Here is a 16,104-nt window from a genome sequence, read left to right on the forward strand (position 1 = left end):
ACTACGGGAAGGAATAGGCACTAGGGGGAGGGTTAGGGATTAAGGCACTAGGGGGAGGGTTAGGGTTGGGCACTAGGGGGAAGGCTAGGGTCAGGCACTAGGGGACCGATAGGTACTAGGTGGAGGGTTAGGGTCAGGCACTAGGGGGAGGGTTAGGGTCAGGCACTAGGGGAAGGAATAGGTACTAGGGGGAGGGTTAGGGGTGAAGGCACTAGGGGGAGGGTTAGGGTTAGGCACTAGGGGGAAGGTTAGGGTCAGGCACTAGGGGTAGGGTTGGGAACTAGGGGGAAGGTTAGGGTCAGGCACTAGGGGGAGGGTTGGGAACTAGGGGGAGGGTTAGGGTTGGGCACTAGGGGGAGGGTTAGGGTCAGGCACTAGGGGGAGGGTTAGGGTCAGGTACTAGGGGAGGGTTAGGATAGGGCACTAGGGGGAGTGTTAGGCACTAGGGGGAGGGTTATGGTTGGGCACTAGGGAGAGGTTTAGAGTTAGGCACTAGGGGGAGGGTTAGGGTTGGGCACTAGGGGGAGGGTTAGGCACTAGGGGGAGGATTAGGGTCAGGCACTAGGGGGAGGGTTAGGTACTAGGGGGAGGGTTAGGGTTAAGGCACTAGGAGGAGGGTTAGGCACTAAGGGGAGGGTTAGGATTGGGCACTAGGGGTAGGGTTAGGCACTGGGGGAGGGTTAGGTACTAGGGGAGTGTTAGGGGTTAAGGCACTAGGGGGCGGGTTAGGATAGGGCACTAGGGGGAGGGTTAGGCACTGGGGGAGGGTTAGGGTTGGGCACTAGGGGGAGGGGTAGGGTCAGGCACTAGGGGGAGGGTTGGGCACTAGGGGGAGGTTAGGGTTAGGCACTAGGGGAGGGTTAGGTACTAGGGGAGGGTTAGGGGTTAAGGCACTAGGGGGAGAGTTAGGATAGGGCACTAGGGGGAGGGTTAGGCACTGGGGGAGGGTTAGGCACTGGGGGAGGGTTAGGGTTGGGCACTAGGGGGAGGGGTAGGGTCAGGCACTAGGGGGAGGGTTGGGCACTAGGGGGATGTTTAGGGTTAGGCACTAGGGGGCGGTTTAGGTACTAGGGAAGGGTTAGGGGTTAAGGCACTAGGGGGAGGGTTAGGATAGGGCACTAGGGGGAGGGTTAGGCACTGGGGGAGGGTTAGGGTTGGGCACTAGGTGGAGGGGTAGGGTCAGGCACTAGGGGGAGGGTTGGGCACTAGGGGGATGTTTAGTGTTAGGCACTAGGGGGAGGTTTAGGGTTAGGCACTAGGGGGAGGGTTAGGGTCAGGCACTAGGGGGAGGTTTAGGGTTAGGCACTAGGGGGAGGGTTAGGGTCAGGCACTAGGGGGAGGGTTAGGTACTAGGGGGAGGGTTAGGGGTCAAGGCACTAGGAGGAGGGTTAGGCACTAGGGGGAGGGTTAGGCTCTAGGGGGAGGGTTAGGGTTAGGCACTAGGGGGAGGGTTAGGGTTGGGCACTAGGGGGAGGGTTAGGCACTAGGGGGAGGGTTAAGAGTTAGGCACTAGGGGGAGGGTTAGGGTCAGGCACTAGGGGGAGGGTTAGGGTTAGACACTAGGGGGCAGGGTTACATTTCTGCTGCGATAGGGGGGGTAGGTTTAGGCTACGGGTGGGAGGGTTTGGTTTAGGCTGCGGGGAGGGTGGGGTAGGGGGAGGGTAATATACTTACCTCCAGCTGTCGGGATTGTCACCCAGTCGGGATGCCAACATCGGGATTCTGACCCCCGGGAACACGGCCACTGCCATCCCATCCCCAACCCCATATAAACAATTTTTGTGTGTGCCTAGGGTGAACAGACTGTTTAACGAGCAGCATGAAAATAGTTTTATGTTAATTAGAACAACATTTTATGGGGGAGGGGTGTTATTCTGCAAGGCATGTGGGGTCACAGTTACTGATTTAGGGAGGATTCATGCACAGAGTCACCTCTTTAGTGTCTGTTAGATTCCTGAAATCTAACTATATATCCTAACTATATAAACCTGACACGATTCCTCTTGTTCTCTTAACTGCAGGAGTTTCATTATCGCCCCAAAGGAAGCGATACGTGTTTGCCTTGCGATTGTTATCCCATTGGCTCTTCCTTGAGGTCATGTGATCCGGACACCGGTCAGTGCTTCTGCCGGCCTGGAGTGATTGGCCACCAGTGCAACAGCTGTGACAACCCGTTTGCTGAGGTCTCACCAAGTGGCTGTGAAGGTGAGGTCTGGGCTAAATCGTTATATATGCGGCGTAGTGCTGCCTATAGGGAAGGCTTATACAACATCTGAGCGGGCATGCTTGTACTTGGCTGCCTGTCTATCCTTAGGCTATCTGTTCTCCTGTACGATTTCTACAATAGTATTAAAGAACCTTTTAAATTCTCTGCTCCTTTATTTGCTCAGACTGGATCGACAGTTCTGCTATGGTGCTATGTAAATTATAATCTTCATTTGTGACCCTTTACAGTTTATTTCAGCAACTTGGGCTGTGTTGGTCACCGAAGCTCCTGCCAAATGCAGTGCAGCAATCACCCCTCTTTCAGTCACTGGGGTCTCCCCTAGCAACCAGACAAGCCATAATGACAGGTAGACAGTGCAGTCCAGGCATTTTCATACAAGGCTCTGACCATGCTGGCATAGTATTTGCATAACAGATGCATGAGCCACGCCCTCTCTTTCAGTGTACTTAGTGGCAGGACTGCCGAGAGGGGTACCACTTGCCCGGACCTGGGTCAGCTGCTGTTGCTGGCCACTGTATAGCAGGGCAGTGGTACACGGGCACTAAAGCTGGCCACACACTAGACCAACTTACATCCAACCAGCCAACTAGTTGATTGGTTGGAATGATAATCTGGTAACATATGGGAGTAACTGATGATCAGCAATTTGCTCCTAAATGCCAGAAAACAGATGAAAATGGTCGTCAGACAAGTTTTTTAAATTTTTGATCTAAACAATTTGTTCAAACAACAGTTTTTGTCCATTTTCTGGCGTTTGGGAGCAAATTGCTGATTGTCATTTGCTTTCATACCTTACCAGATTTTCATTACAACCAATCAACTAGTTGGCTGGTTGGATGTAAATTGTTCTAGTGTGTGGCCAGCTTAAGAGAGAGGAGACTGTGGGCAGCTGCACTGCTACGTGTTCCGGACGCACATCGCGTGAACTGATAACAATAACATGAATTATGTTTAAATATTTAGTCAAAATGACTGATTGATAAACTGAACCCCATAGACAGATGTGATGTTGCTTCTCAGTGGAGCAGTGTGATTAGAGAGACATAGGGGCACATTTATTACATTTTGTGGGAAATCCCCCCCCCATTCCAAAAGAAAAAAAAATCAGCCATTGTGAGTGGATACTTGCAAAAATGAGCCATTCTCAGGATGTATGAAGTGGGTTCCAGATCAGATATTGGAGATATATGCTGCGGTTCCTCTGTTTGCAGTCACAATAACAGCCCCCACAGATTTCTCTCTCTAAGTTCTGTCCCAACACATGAAGTTGGATAAATTCTTGCAAAAATAAGTTTTCTAATGCACCACTTCACAGCCGCATAAAAAAGTTCAAATTGTGGTCAATATGCCCCAAAATGTTATACAAGTCTGTCCAGACAGAACCTCCACATACAGAGAACTATAAATAAAAAACACGTCGTAAAAAATGTGTAAAAAATAAATATACTTGAACTGCAGAAAACTTTTAGCCACAGGTATGGACAGCTGCTGCTACAGCGACATCTGCTGGCTGTTATGTGTATAACTGAAATTCAAATGAGCAGGACACATAAGTCGTGTATTTATTTTCAAGTGCATAATTAACTTGTATAATAGATGAAAAACATAAAACAAATGATCTTCCTAACAGTTTTGCTTTAATTTCATTCTATTGGGAGTTTGAGCATAGCTGGACTAATGTTCTCTGTAATAGATTGTTATCTCTGTAGAGGAAGCAGGTGTTACAGTCTGTCCGTCATCACAGAGGTTGGGGCTACAGTCAGTCACAGGTGTTGCGATGACACGAACCTCGCTGTTATAACCTAAATTAATAATCGTACCCCTCCTACACACACACACACACGCTCCCGTTGTAATCCCTCCCTGCTCCATTATTTACCGCAAATATAGACCAACATGCAAATCTTCACTTATAAGGAATAGAAATAGCAATTGAACATAAACCAATTTCTGTGCTGCACCCTGAACATTTGCAGAATAAGACAATGTTGTATTTAGACAGCCAGACATAAGTGGCCGTACTCAGTTTGAGGCAAAATGTCGGAATCTGCGATAATTTATCGCCGATGACGTAATTTTCGCCTGTTTGAATTATCCCCGTATTCAATTACATTGACTTTTCGCTGGTGCGAAAAGTCAATGATAAAAATACGGGGATAAGTTTTCACCAGCTTAAAAAAAATAGCCTGCACCCCTGGGAGTGTCATTTAAAAAAAAACTGCGTCAAAAAAAGTTTGAAAATAATCGGGACACCCCCAAAAAATTAAGTTTCATTTTGGGGGTTAAAAAAAAATAAAAAATAGGGGAACAAAGTGCCAAACTATCTAAATTAATTCAGATCGGGTCCCCATGTATGCGACAGATGTTTTCTTCATTGCGGGGACAAGCGGCAGGTGCATTTTTGCAGAATTTTAAAAATAACTTTAGGGACTTAAAAAAATGCTTACCCTCATTTTCATGTACCCCAAATTTGATAGGAATAGTTATTTCCCCCCCCCAAAAAAAATCTAAGTGCTATTCTTCACCACTCCTTCATAGCCGCAAAAATGCACCTGCCATGGCTATTACAAACTCCGACTTCCTTCAGGCAAAAATGGGGGTACCCGTAGTGATCCCCCATGTCTGGATATCTTTAGGAGGGTCCCAGGCATATTTCCTGAAAATTCCCATTTTTTTCGTAGATGGTGCAAAAAGTCATTTAAAAAAAACAGGGATAATTTTTCAATTACCTTTAGCAGGTGAAAAAAAGTGCAGATTTGGGGTTTAGGGGTGCAGGCTTAAAAAAAATAGCCTGCACCCTTGGGAATGCCCCCTGAAAACTAAGGCCCTCATTCAGAGCCACTCGCTAGCGGCAGTACGCTCGTTCCGAGCGATGTTCGCACATCTGCGCATGCGTACGGATCGTTATACGCATGCGCGAACCAGTCAGTGCGGCCGAAATTCATGTGCTCGCAATATAGCGAATGCCTGCTATTTTGAGTGACAGAATGAGGCGTATGTGGGTGGTAACAGGGGAAGGTGCTTGAAAATGGGGAGTGGAGATCCGAACGCAGGCGTGCTTAAAGGTCAAAACGGGCGTTTTATGGGTGTGCATAATTAATACAGCAGCGTCATTGACCACGTCACTGGGTTATTTTATAGCCAGAACTGCTCGCAAGATTGTGGTAGCAAAAACCAACCACAAGAATAGCGAGCAGTTCATACGCTGGTCGATGTACTCGATTAATCTAATAAATAGCGGACATGACGTATGGTGCGTGCGGCCAGGGGGCGTTTTTAACAAATAAACGAGCGTATATTTTGCTCGCTCATTCAGACTTAGAGGTGTGAACAGACTGCAATTTGCGAACTGATCATTTGAATAGCCACCCCTTGTTTTTGAACGAACGACCGCAAATAGCGAACGGCTCTGAATCAGGCCCTAAATGTGCAAAGAAATGTAAAAAAAAAAAATCGGGACACCCCAAAAAAACTTCTTTTTATGGGGGGTGAAAAAAAAACAACACTAAAAACCACTTCTAAAATATACAAATTAAATCCACAGGGGTTCCCTTATATAAGGCAGGTGTTTTCTTCATTGCGCATTCAAAAATTACTTTAGGGACTTAAAAATATGCTAGTACCCATTTTCATGTACCCCAAATTTGATGGGACCACTTTCAAAAACGAAAAAAAAAGCTAAGTGCTCTTCTGCATCACTTCTGCAATGTCAAGAAAAAACACCTGCCGCGGCTATTTAAAAATGCAGAACACATTCTGCAGGGCTAAACGGGGGTACCCAGACTGAACCCCCATGTCTGGACATCTTTAGGGGGGTCCCTAGAATATTTCCAGAAAATTCCAGTTTTTTTTCGACGATCCAAATTAGCCGGGTCCTGTTTTCGCTATTTTTAAATTGAATACGGGGATAAAGCGGGCACGCACCCGATACTTTATCCCCAGAATATCAGCGATGTGGAGCGAAAAGTCCAGCACGGACTTTTCGCTCCATAATTGAATAAGGCTCAAGGAGAGGTTGCCTGTATGAGAGTTGAATCTGAGTCAGATGCAAGTACAAAATGTAAGCGTGTCTCACCACTTTTTCCGCAGACTGCGCATATGCTGAAAACTGCAAATGCTCTGCGCATGCGTCTCACAGTGCATACATACCCGCATATAGCCCCGTGCCATTCGCATCTCCAGCAGACACAGCCTTCAGTGCAATGGGCTTTTCTGGGCAGAGACCACGCGGACGCACAGAACAGACGCGTCTCACGAGAGATTGTTTGATGTGTTCGGGCACAGGTGGGACGCCGGACCTTTTGCGGTGTAATTGCCAATACTATTGACAACGTATGCGGATGTAAAAACAGTGGGCAGAGAGAATTGTACTTGGATTAGCATAAACAAGCAATTAGGCTGCTGCGGCCGGACGCAAAAGTGGCCGCGGATGCGTTTGACTCAGAATCATTCATACGATGGATACAGGCCTGTTTATAATGCTCCTGATTCTAAAGGGGCATACACACTAGACGATAAAACTGCACGATATTAATGATATCGTTCAACGATATATCGTTCATATCGTCTAGTGTGTATGGTCTGAACCAACAATGCGCGCTCCCGTGGGTCATTAACGATATCCCCAGTCGGCTGTACATGCAGCCCAATCTGGGGATATCGTGAGCGATGTCATGCTGCTGAATGCAGCATGGCCCCGCTGCCCCCCCTGGCATCGGCAAGTGTGTATACGTCAGCGGGCCCGCCGCTGACAATATCGTGTATATGCGGCTTAAGTTGGACGCATCTGCCGCTGCTTTTCTGTACTTATGGGTCTATTTACTAAACCTTGGATGGAGATAAAGTACCAACCAACCAGCTCCTAACTCATTTTTCAAACACAGCCTGTAACATGGCAGTTAGGAGCTGATTAGCTGGTACTTTATCTCCACCCAAGGCTTAGTAAACTGACCCCTTCCTTATGTCAATGTGAGACTCTTAATATGCCGAAAATCCACATGTCTGCGTATGAGAGCCTGTCCTACCCACTAGACTTACAGCCTCCCCATGCAGGCTGCAAAAGGTTCATCTGGAAGGAGGCGTCCCATCCGCGCCCGCATATTGCTATGATCGAGCAAGGAAAACGTCTTACACGCCCACCAGATGGAACAGTACAGTGCGATCGCATCTCATAGACGCCGCACAGAAACCCCCTATTTCACGGAAAGTGTGGTTCATCAATGAACAGGTAAATCTGCGCGCATTAGCGGCGTCCGTCCATGTGCGGATGCCTGAAGTGGCGCGTCGCTGATTTCTATCTTTGGCGCATGCGCGGCGTGCTGAAATCCATCTACATTTCCACATTCCGCCGCCCAACAGGTGGGAGAGGTGCGTAGGAATGACATTAAGGGGAGGTTGTGCCTGAGACAAGTAGAATATGTGCAAAGTATTAGGGTAAAACCTAGCTCAGCAGAGAGACGTAAGTAGAGCAGGAGTTTGAGATCGCAAAAGGAAGACTGGAGAGATGTACTAAAGCCTTGGAGAGAAATAAAGTACCAACCAATCAGCTCCTGTCATGGTACAGACTGTGTGTAGAAAAATGGCAGTTAGGAGCTGATTGGCTGGTACTTTATCTCCCTCCAAGGCTTAGTACATCTCCCCCCCAGGAAGAGGAATTAAGACATTGGTGATGAGCGCTATGTAAATCTGACCGGTGTTCCTCCTCATTGCAGTTATATATGACGGATGTCCAAAAACACTAACATCAGGCGTCTGGTGGCCTAGGACCAAGTTCGGCCTTCCCGCTGCTGTGCCTTGTCCCAAAGGCTCACTGGGTGAGTAATCTATTCAGCTGTCATCACCCTCCGCCAGACTGGAATCCTCCCACCCAACACATCCTCTCACTCAACAGATTGCTCCAAACGTTTCCAGCACTTACGCCAGACTCCTGGCTGCCGATTGCTAAACATTGCCGATCGTCACCCACCTTGTTTATGCTCTGCTGTCAGGGAGCTGGAGAGGAGCTGGCGTGGCTCGGCTGCTCGGCTGAGTAAGCGTTATCCGCTTATGTCACAGCACAGCCCCGCAGCACAGAGCTCCTCACACCATACAGACGTCCTGCCAACATAAGTGCTAACGTGTCAGTGTCACAGTACAGCTTGAAGATCCACTAAATACATTAGAAGAAATGTATAGTCATGGCATATACTGTATATCCCTAGCTAAGTAACACCAATAACTTTATTTTATATTTCATACATTTGGTTCAGTTTGTGGTCCCCCGTGAAATAATTTAGAAGACTTTTGATTAGGCAACTACAGTCAATAATATAACTTTTCATATAAACTAACAGCCGTGGGCTTCATTCGTGGATAAATATCCCGCTGGTCGTTTCCAACATCAGTCATCGCCCAAACATGCCGGTCAATCTGCCGTTATCGTTCAGTCTTTTCATTGTCGCCTAGTGGATGTGCCCCATTAGTTAGTGGTTCTCAGGTCACATTTTCCAGGTCACCCAGCAGGTGCACAGGTGTATTCATTAAAAGAACCACAGGTGGAGCTAATTATTTGCATATAAAATGCGCTCAGAACCCCTGTTGTTTGTGATGGACGTAAAGTGTCAGTAGATATCAAGTACCAAATTACGGTAATGTAAAAAGCAAAACACCAAAGTAGATGCTCTAGGTTAATGCTTTACTGTAATGATAACAATCATAAAATATACATGTAAAGAAATGCGTAATAAAATAATCCCTTAAAATAAAATTGAGGAAAAATAATGAAAAAAATAGAAAAAAATATTTGCCAAGCTTCACAAAAGAATCAATAGTCAAAAAATAAATATAAACCTGATGAAATGTCAGTTTCTTAGTTGGTGAAGAGTATACCCCATATGTCCTGGAGCTTGTAGTCAAGGGTACTTCACGGGGTATACTCTTATATATGGGGTATACTCTTCACCAACTAAGAAACTGACATTTCATCAGGTTTCTATTTATTTTTTGACTATTGATTCTTTTGTGAAGCTTGGCAAATATTTTTTTCTATTTTTTTCATTATTTTTTAATTTTTCCTCTATTTTATTTCAGGAGATTATTTTATTACGCATTTATTTACATGTATATTTTATGATTGTTAACATTACAGTAAAGCATTAACCTAGAGCATCTACTTTGGTGTTTTGCTTTTTACATTACCGTAATTTGGTATATGATATCTACTGACACTTTACGTCCATCACAAACAACAGGGGTTCTGAGCGCATTTTATATGCACTTTCTTTACACTTTGCTAGTCTAGTCATTATAGTTTATTCCTAGAAGGTCAGACACCCTTCTATAAGTGCAGCTCACCCCGCCCTTATAGTTCTGGTCCAGTGCACAATATTTCCATATAGATTTTGTCGGAGCTAATTATTTCACTTTCTGTGAGGAGACCTGGAAAACATGCACTGTTTGGGGTCCTGAGGACCGAGTTTGAGATCCTGTGGTCTAAGTTATACTTGCTACAGCTGCATGTGGGATAATGAGCCCTCTGCTGTATACTATAATGATGTTAGAGGTCACTGAGGATGGTCATGGCTACATATTGGGGGAGGATGGTGTCTATTATATATATTGCTCATATTCAGCTGTTTTACCTTCACTGCCCATTATCCATTCATTTACGCAGGTTTTCAGCAGTAGTCATGTGACCCAAGTGACATCACTCCTCACCTTGCATAACAATATCATACCTCCCAACATGACCCTCTCCAGGACCCATACCTCCCAACATGACCCTCTCCAGGACCCATACCTCCCAACATGACCCTCTCCAGGACCCATACCTCCCAACATGACCCTCTCCAGGACCCATACCTCCCAACATGACCCTCTCCAGGACCCATACCTCCCAACATGACTTTCCCCAGGACCCATACCTCCCAACATGACTTTCCCCAGGACCCATACCTCCCAACATGACCCTCTCCAGGACCCATACCTCCCAACATGACCGTCTCCAGGACCCATACCTCCCAACATGACCCTCTCCAGGACCCATACCTCCCAACATGACCGTCTCCAGGACCCATACCTCCCAACATGACCGTCTCCAGGACCCATACCTCCCAACATGACTTTCCCCAGGACCCATACCTCCCAACATGACCCTCTCCAGGACCCATACCTCCCAACATGACCCTCTCCAGGACCCATACCTCCCAACATGACCCTCTCCAGGACCCATACCTCCCAACATGACCCTCTCCAGGACCCATACCTCCCAACATGACTTTCCCCAGGACCCATACCTCCCAACATGACCCTCTCCAGGAGGGACACAATACTCTGTTCCTGGACTTCCCTGGTACTGTAATTTATAATTGCTATCACCTGTGGTGAAACACCTTTCTTATCAATTAACTAGTTCAAGACAGGTGATGGCAGTCATACTGTACATTACCAGGGAAGTCCAGGAACAGAGCATGGAGAGGGTCATGTTGGGAGGTATGCAATATTACCCATATTCATGCCACTTATTACAGTAATAGATGCGCCTAGGATCATGTACTTACCACAGGCTAGGCGGATGCGCAGCACATTTAATTTAGCAGAAATACGCCTGTTTGTCCGCCTCAAACGCACGTGGTTGCACTTTGGCTCTCCTGTTTAGACGGCGCCTCCATACTAACGTCGCAGGTGATTGCTTTTGGAATTACACACACCCCTAACACATGTCACCCCCCCCCCCCCATGTCATTCATTTAGATAACACATGACACGAAGACTGGCTTCCGCGTGCCGGCACCAACATGGCGCATGAGTGCAGCTAATTTATAATCCGCAAGATACACCCTGATCCGGCCAGATTCACCCATCTCCTGACAGCTACACTGAGGGTCCGCATGCGTAATTTGTACAGCTTCATAAATGACCCTTATTCTACGCCACTGTGTATACAGACTAGGGATGTGCAGGCTCGGATAGGTTCGAATTTGCACGCCGAGTTCGTATTTTTCCCTCCAAAAATCGGGTCTCAGAAAGAGGCAAAACGTGATCTTTCATGGACAAACATCATCATTCCTTGACAAAAGTCCATGAAAGATGACGTTTTGCCTCTTTCTGAAACCCGATTTTTGGAGGGAAAAATCCGAACTCGGCGTGCAAATTCGAACCTATTCGAGCCTGCACATCCCTAATACAGACCTGTTTTATTCATTAACTACTGTCTGTTTATTATGAAAAGTGTTTATTTTCTTCTCTCACATTATATCTTTTCAAAAGTTTGTGCGAACCAAGGATTTTTGTGTGGTTTTAATTACGCTATCCCCCTCTATTCTATACCCTGTACCCTCCTCCCTTCTCCCATGATGCAGGTCTGAGGGGCTCAGGTGAGGACTTGGAGTATTGTATATTAGCCCTTCCTATGCTGTATGATTTTGCCTTCCTAAAACATTTCCCGGATAAAAGCCCCTGCATCGCACATCCCCATAACCCCTATGCCTATCTGCGATTAAATCATGAATTGTGTATGACTGTCCCCTACTAACCTACGGCCTCAAACCAGCTGCTTGTGCCCCATCCCCCAAACTCCTTACTGAAGTGCACCAACCTACTGCCAGCTTGTGCTGTGACTGTGGCTTCTCCTTACCCGCTGAGGCTGTATTTATCGCTTGCTCCGCCGTCTTTTAATGTTTTCCTGCGTAAAATCACACAGACATGCTCTATGTATTATTTCCAGGGACCGCCATCCAACACTGCGACGATGTGAAGGGTTGGCTGGAACCAGACCTGTTTAACTGCACCTCTCCAGCTTTCATGGAACTGTCGGCATTGGTAAGCTCTCCGAAACATCGATACTTTATGTGTGTTTTATTTGACGTCATTTTATTTTTATATAGCAGATTGAGAGCCTGATTGAGAGTCGCAGGCAATTTCGATGTTCACGCAGTTGGGTGATTTGTTTGCTACTGCGCATGCGAGAAAATCCCTTAAACCTTCTGCTGCACGTGCGTTACGCAGTGTGTGCGCACAAAGGCACTGTCGCAATCGTGACACACTGTGTTAGAGATGTCTTTGTAAAGTGCTGGGCGGTGACTGGGAGGTGGCTAAACAAATGCACGGAGATGGTCAGTTTTATGGGCGTGTTATAGGAACGTCACGGTCGTCTCTGTGAAAGTGGTTGCGCACGCAGACGCTCAACCACTCACACGAGGCCGTATTCGGACAGAGAAACTGCAACGGCCTACGGGCTGGTGCAAGTTTCGGTGGTGCATCCAAGGAAGCACCAATCAGCATTTCATCGCCTATGGGCGATGACAGTGGGCACCTCTGTCCTTGCACATTCATCATCCTCATGGATGTACACCAGGGAAGGGCTTTGTAGTGGCATTTGCACAGTCGCAGACGGGCGATCGTCAGTAGACGCGGACACACCCTCCACTGTATCAGAGTGCGGTCGCAGACTGCACATGCACTGCACCGTGCACGCAGAAGGGGATTGAAAGAGCGGACGGCTCCACCTGTCCGCGGGCGGATCACTCTTCCAGTAAAATAGGCGGCAAATGGGTAGAGACCGTGTGATCGCACTGAAATGAACCGTCTCGTGGAAGTGTTATGGGCGTGTAGCGTCTGTACTTACAGATACACGGATGCTCGCATAGATGGCTGAACACTCGCATTGGCATAACCCGGTTAATAAGGGTGCCGTGGCCGAGTGCGTCCAACTGAGAATCAGCCTCTATATATAGAGGTCACGTACTGTAGCGCTTGAACAAGATCCATCTCCTTATTTGTTTGCAAGCTACAAAATCATATCTCTTTCGCATTCAGTATGTTTTACCGCCGCCTAAACCTAAGTCCTCCCCGGGGGGGCCTAACCCTAACCCCCCCCTTCCCCTAGCCTGACCTTAACCTCCCAGGAGGGTGCCTAACCTTAAGTCCCCGCCGGGAGCCCTTAACCTAACCCTCCCCCCGCAGCTGTCAGCGCTCGTTGCCCGGCATCCCTTTGATCGGGATGCCGGGCACCGCTCTCCCGGTGTCGGTAGATGTAGACGCCTGTCATGTAACCCTCACCGGGATTAAGCAGTCGGGAAGCCGGCGGTCGGCATTGCGTCCGCCGGCTTCCTGAACGTATTCCATCTCTTTCATCCCACAGCTGGAAAGCTTAGAGAGGAACGAAACTGAGCTCAACACCATCGAGGCCAAGAAACTGTCTCTACGCCTTCGCTCCATCACGGATGACATGGATCAGTACTTTGGAAACGACGTCCAGATAACCTGCCGTCTGCTGTCTCTCCTCATGCAGTTCGAGAACAGACAAGAAGGGTTTGGTCTGACGGCTACGCAGGATGCCCAGTTCACAGAGGTAAGACGGGGCTTAGGAAGTCGGGGAGTTTTTGTTTATTTAAAAAATGAGAAACCACCAATGAAAGCTTTGCGTCTGCATTTTGTCCTGTGTGTACAAGCTGCTGGCGCATGGTTGCAGGATTTTGGCTTCGAGCAAAAGGTTCCCCAGCCAGATCCTCCTAACTAATAAATGTTACGGAAGTCAGTGGTGTCACACATTACACTATATGAATTTAACATGTATTTTAATGCAATGATTGAACTTGTGGTACAATATGAGAAGAGCAGGGGTCTTTATTTTCCATTAAAAACCATTCACCAGTTATTTGCCCTGTAGCATTTACAGCAGAGACAGGTAACAGTCGCTCCCTACTTTGGAGGGGGAAAATGTAATAGGGTACGAAATTGCAAAATATTTTTTATTTTTTTTGTTGCAATTTTGCCACATGATTTATAATGGTGAAAATAATTTAGTTGCAAAATCTATATACACGAAAAAAAAATTTAAAAATCAGCTCTATTACCATCTTGTACTCTATTACATTGCCCCCTGGTCTTTGAGTACTGCAGGAGCCACAGGTTGCTTGAGCCTGATCTAGAGAACCAATCCCCGGTGTGTGTGACGGCGATTTTTGTTGTGTCTACTCACAGAACCTACTCAGGTCTGGGAGCTCCGTCCTGACGCTGGGTAACAAGGAGCACTGGGAGACTCTCCTGCAGAACGATCGCGGCAGTGCGGGGCTTATGGAACTGTTTCGGGACTATACCAGCACCCTGGCCAGGAACATGAAACTCACCTATCTGAACCCTGTTGGTCTGGTGACTCCGAACATCAGTGAGTTACGAGCAGGATTCCACTGTAATGTAATATCTGAATTTAAACTGACTGCTTCCTGCATACATAACAAGGATCACAGCTGTCATACACACGGATGGTACTGCATATTATAGGGTATTATAATGGAACACTGAAGTATAGGAAAAGCCGCACTTACTTTTCTCATGTACCTACCACAATGCTGTTCATATGGCGTAAGAGACATTTCAAAATATATATCATTATTTTTAAAAGAAATATTCTAAATACGGGCTTGATTCTGAATCGCGCGCACTTCTGATGCCGGACGCAGTGCATTGATTTTTTTTCTTTCGTGCGTTAGTCTAAGTCGCACGCCACATGCAGTTGGAGTGCGATTGAGGTGCACGGAAGGCGCGCGGTTTAAAAAATGTTTTGAAAATATGGGCGGAGACAGGGAGATGGCTGAGCGGGCGCACAGAGGAGTTTCGGACTATAGACAGACAGTAATTAGTTAGACAATGTCTGGATAGACACCAGGGGGTAAATTTACTAAGATGGGAGTTCTATTAAGAAGTGATGTTGCCCATAGCAACCTATCAGATTCCAGGTATTATCTTCTAGAAGGTGCTAGACAAATGAGAAGTAGAATCTGATTGGTTGCTATGGGCAACATTACTTCTTAATAGAACTCCCATCTTAGTAAATTTACCCCCAGATGTTAGACAGTTAATAGTTAGACAAGGATAAAAGTTCGATACAGACAAAAGTCAGACACACTAAAGTTAGACATGTAAAAAGTTCGACAGGTACAAAAGGTTGACAGGGTCAAAAGTTCGACATGAAAAAGATCGACACAAAAATGGTTGACACATTTTTTTTATTTTTTTTTTAGGGTTAGAGTTAGGCACTTTCTGGAGGGTTAGGGTTAGGCACTTACCCCCACGGTTAGGGTTAGGCACTTACCCAGATGGTTAGGGTTAGGCACCAGGAGGGAGGGTTAGGGTTAGGCACTAAGATTAGGGTTAGGGTGAAGATTAGGGCTAAAAAAAAAAAAATTGTCGACCATTTTTGTGTCAACCATTTTCATGTCGAACTTTTGACCCTGTCGACCTTTTGTACCTGTCGAACCTTTCACATGTCTAACTTTAGTGTGTCGGACTTTTGTTTGTGTCTAACTTTTTTCCCTGTCTAACTATTGACTGTCTAACTGTAACATCTGGTGTCTATCTAGACATTGTCTAACTAATTACTGTCTATCTCTTATACCACACCTGCACGGAGATGGTCCGTCTTGAGGGCTTGTTATGGGAGCGTCGTGGGCTTTTCTCCGTTCTCGGTTGCGTACAGAGGTGTAGTATCGTTCACATAGCCATAGGTCTGGTGCAAGTTTTGATGGTGCCACTGGTGGTGGAGGTCTAAAGACGCGGCAAGTGGTATTTTAGCGTACACTGATGCAGAAAACGGGCGTCTCAGTCCTTGCGCATTCATACACACAGATGTACACCAGGGAAGGTCTTTGTAGCCGCATTCGCATAAAGATGTAGACGCGACCGCGGCAAGAGACGTGGCTGCCTCCAACTTAGAGGTCCAGCCGCACTGCATAGACGATTGTATTGCGATTACTCCCACACAGAGGATCCGTTTGCAAAGTGACTGACAGGTAGTCGGCGTTTGGGGAAGGTAACGGGGGGGGGGGGGTGGCTAGGCAAACGCAGGCGCGTCGGACCTGTTAAATGATGTTTCTTGGGCGTGCATAAATTAGTCATTG

General features: G+C 46.8%; 1 protein-coding gene across 1 annotated transcript in view; it reads left to right on the top strand.

Annotated features, from left to right (window-relative positions):
* The window catches only part of CELSR3 (cadherin EGF LAG seven-pass G-type receptor 3), a 210,274-nt gene that overhangs the window by 146,903 nt on the left and 47,267 nt on the right, over nt 1–16,104 (top strand). The window contains exons 15-20 of the mRNA XM_088454017.1: nt 2,022–2,205; nt 7,939–8,040; nt 11,566–11,580; nt 11,931–12,025; nt 13,347–13,556; nt 14,189–14,372. Of these exons, the coding sequence (XP_088310143.1) occupies nt 2,022–2,205; nt 7,939–8,040; nt 11,566–11,580; nt 11,931–12,025; nt 13,347–13,556; nt 14,189–14,372 (790 nt within the window). The remainder of the gene's footprint in view (nt 1–2,021; nt 2,206–7,938; nt 8,041–11,565; nt 11,581–11,930; nt 12,026–13,346; nt 13,557–14,188; nt 14,373–16,104) is intronic.

The sequence above is a fragment of the Taudactylus pleione genome, unplaced genomic scaffold (genome assembly GCF_031769625.1).
Source record: "Taudactylus pleione unplaced genomic scaffold, aTauple2 ptg000607l, whole genome shotgun sequence".
Taxonomy (NCBI): domain Eukaryota; kingdom Metazoa; phylum Chordata; class Amphibia; order Anura; family Myobatrachidae; genus Taudactylus; species Taudactylus pleione.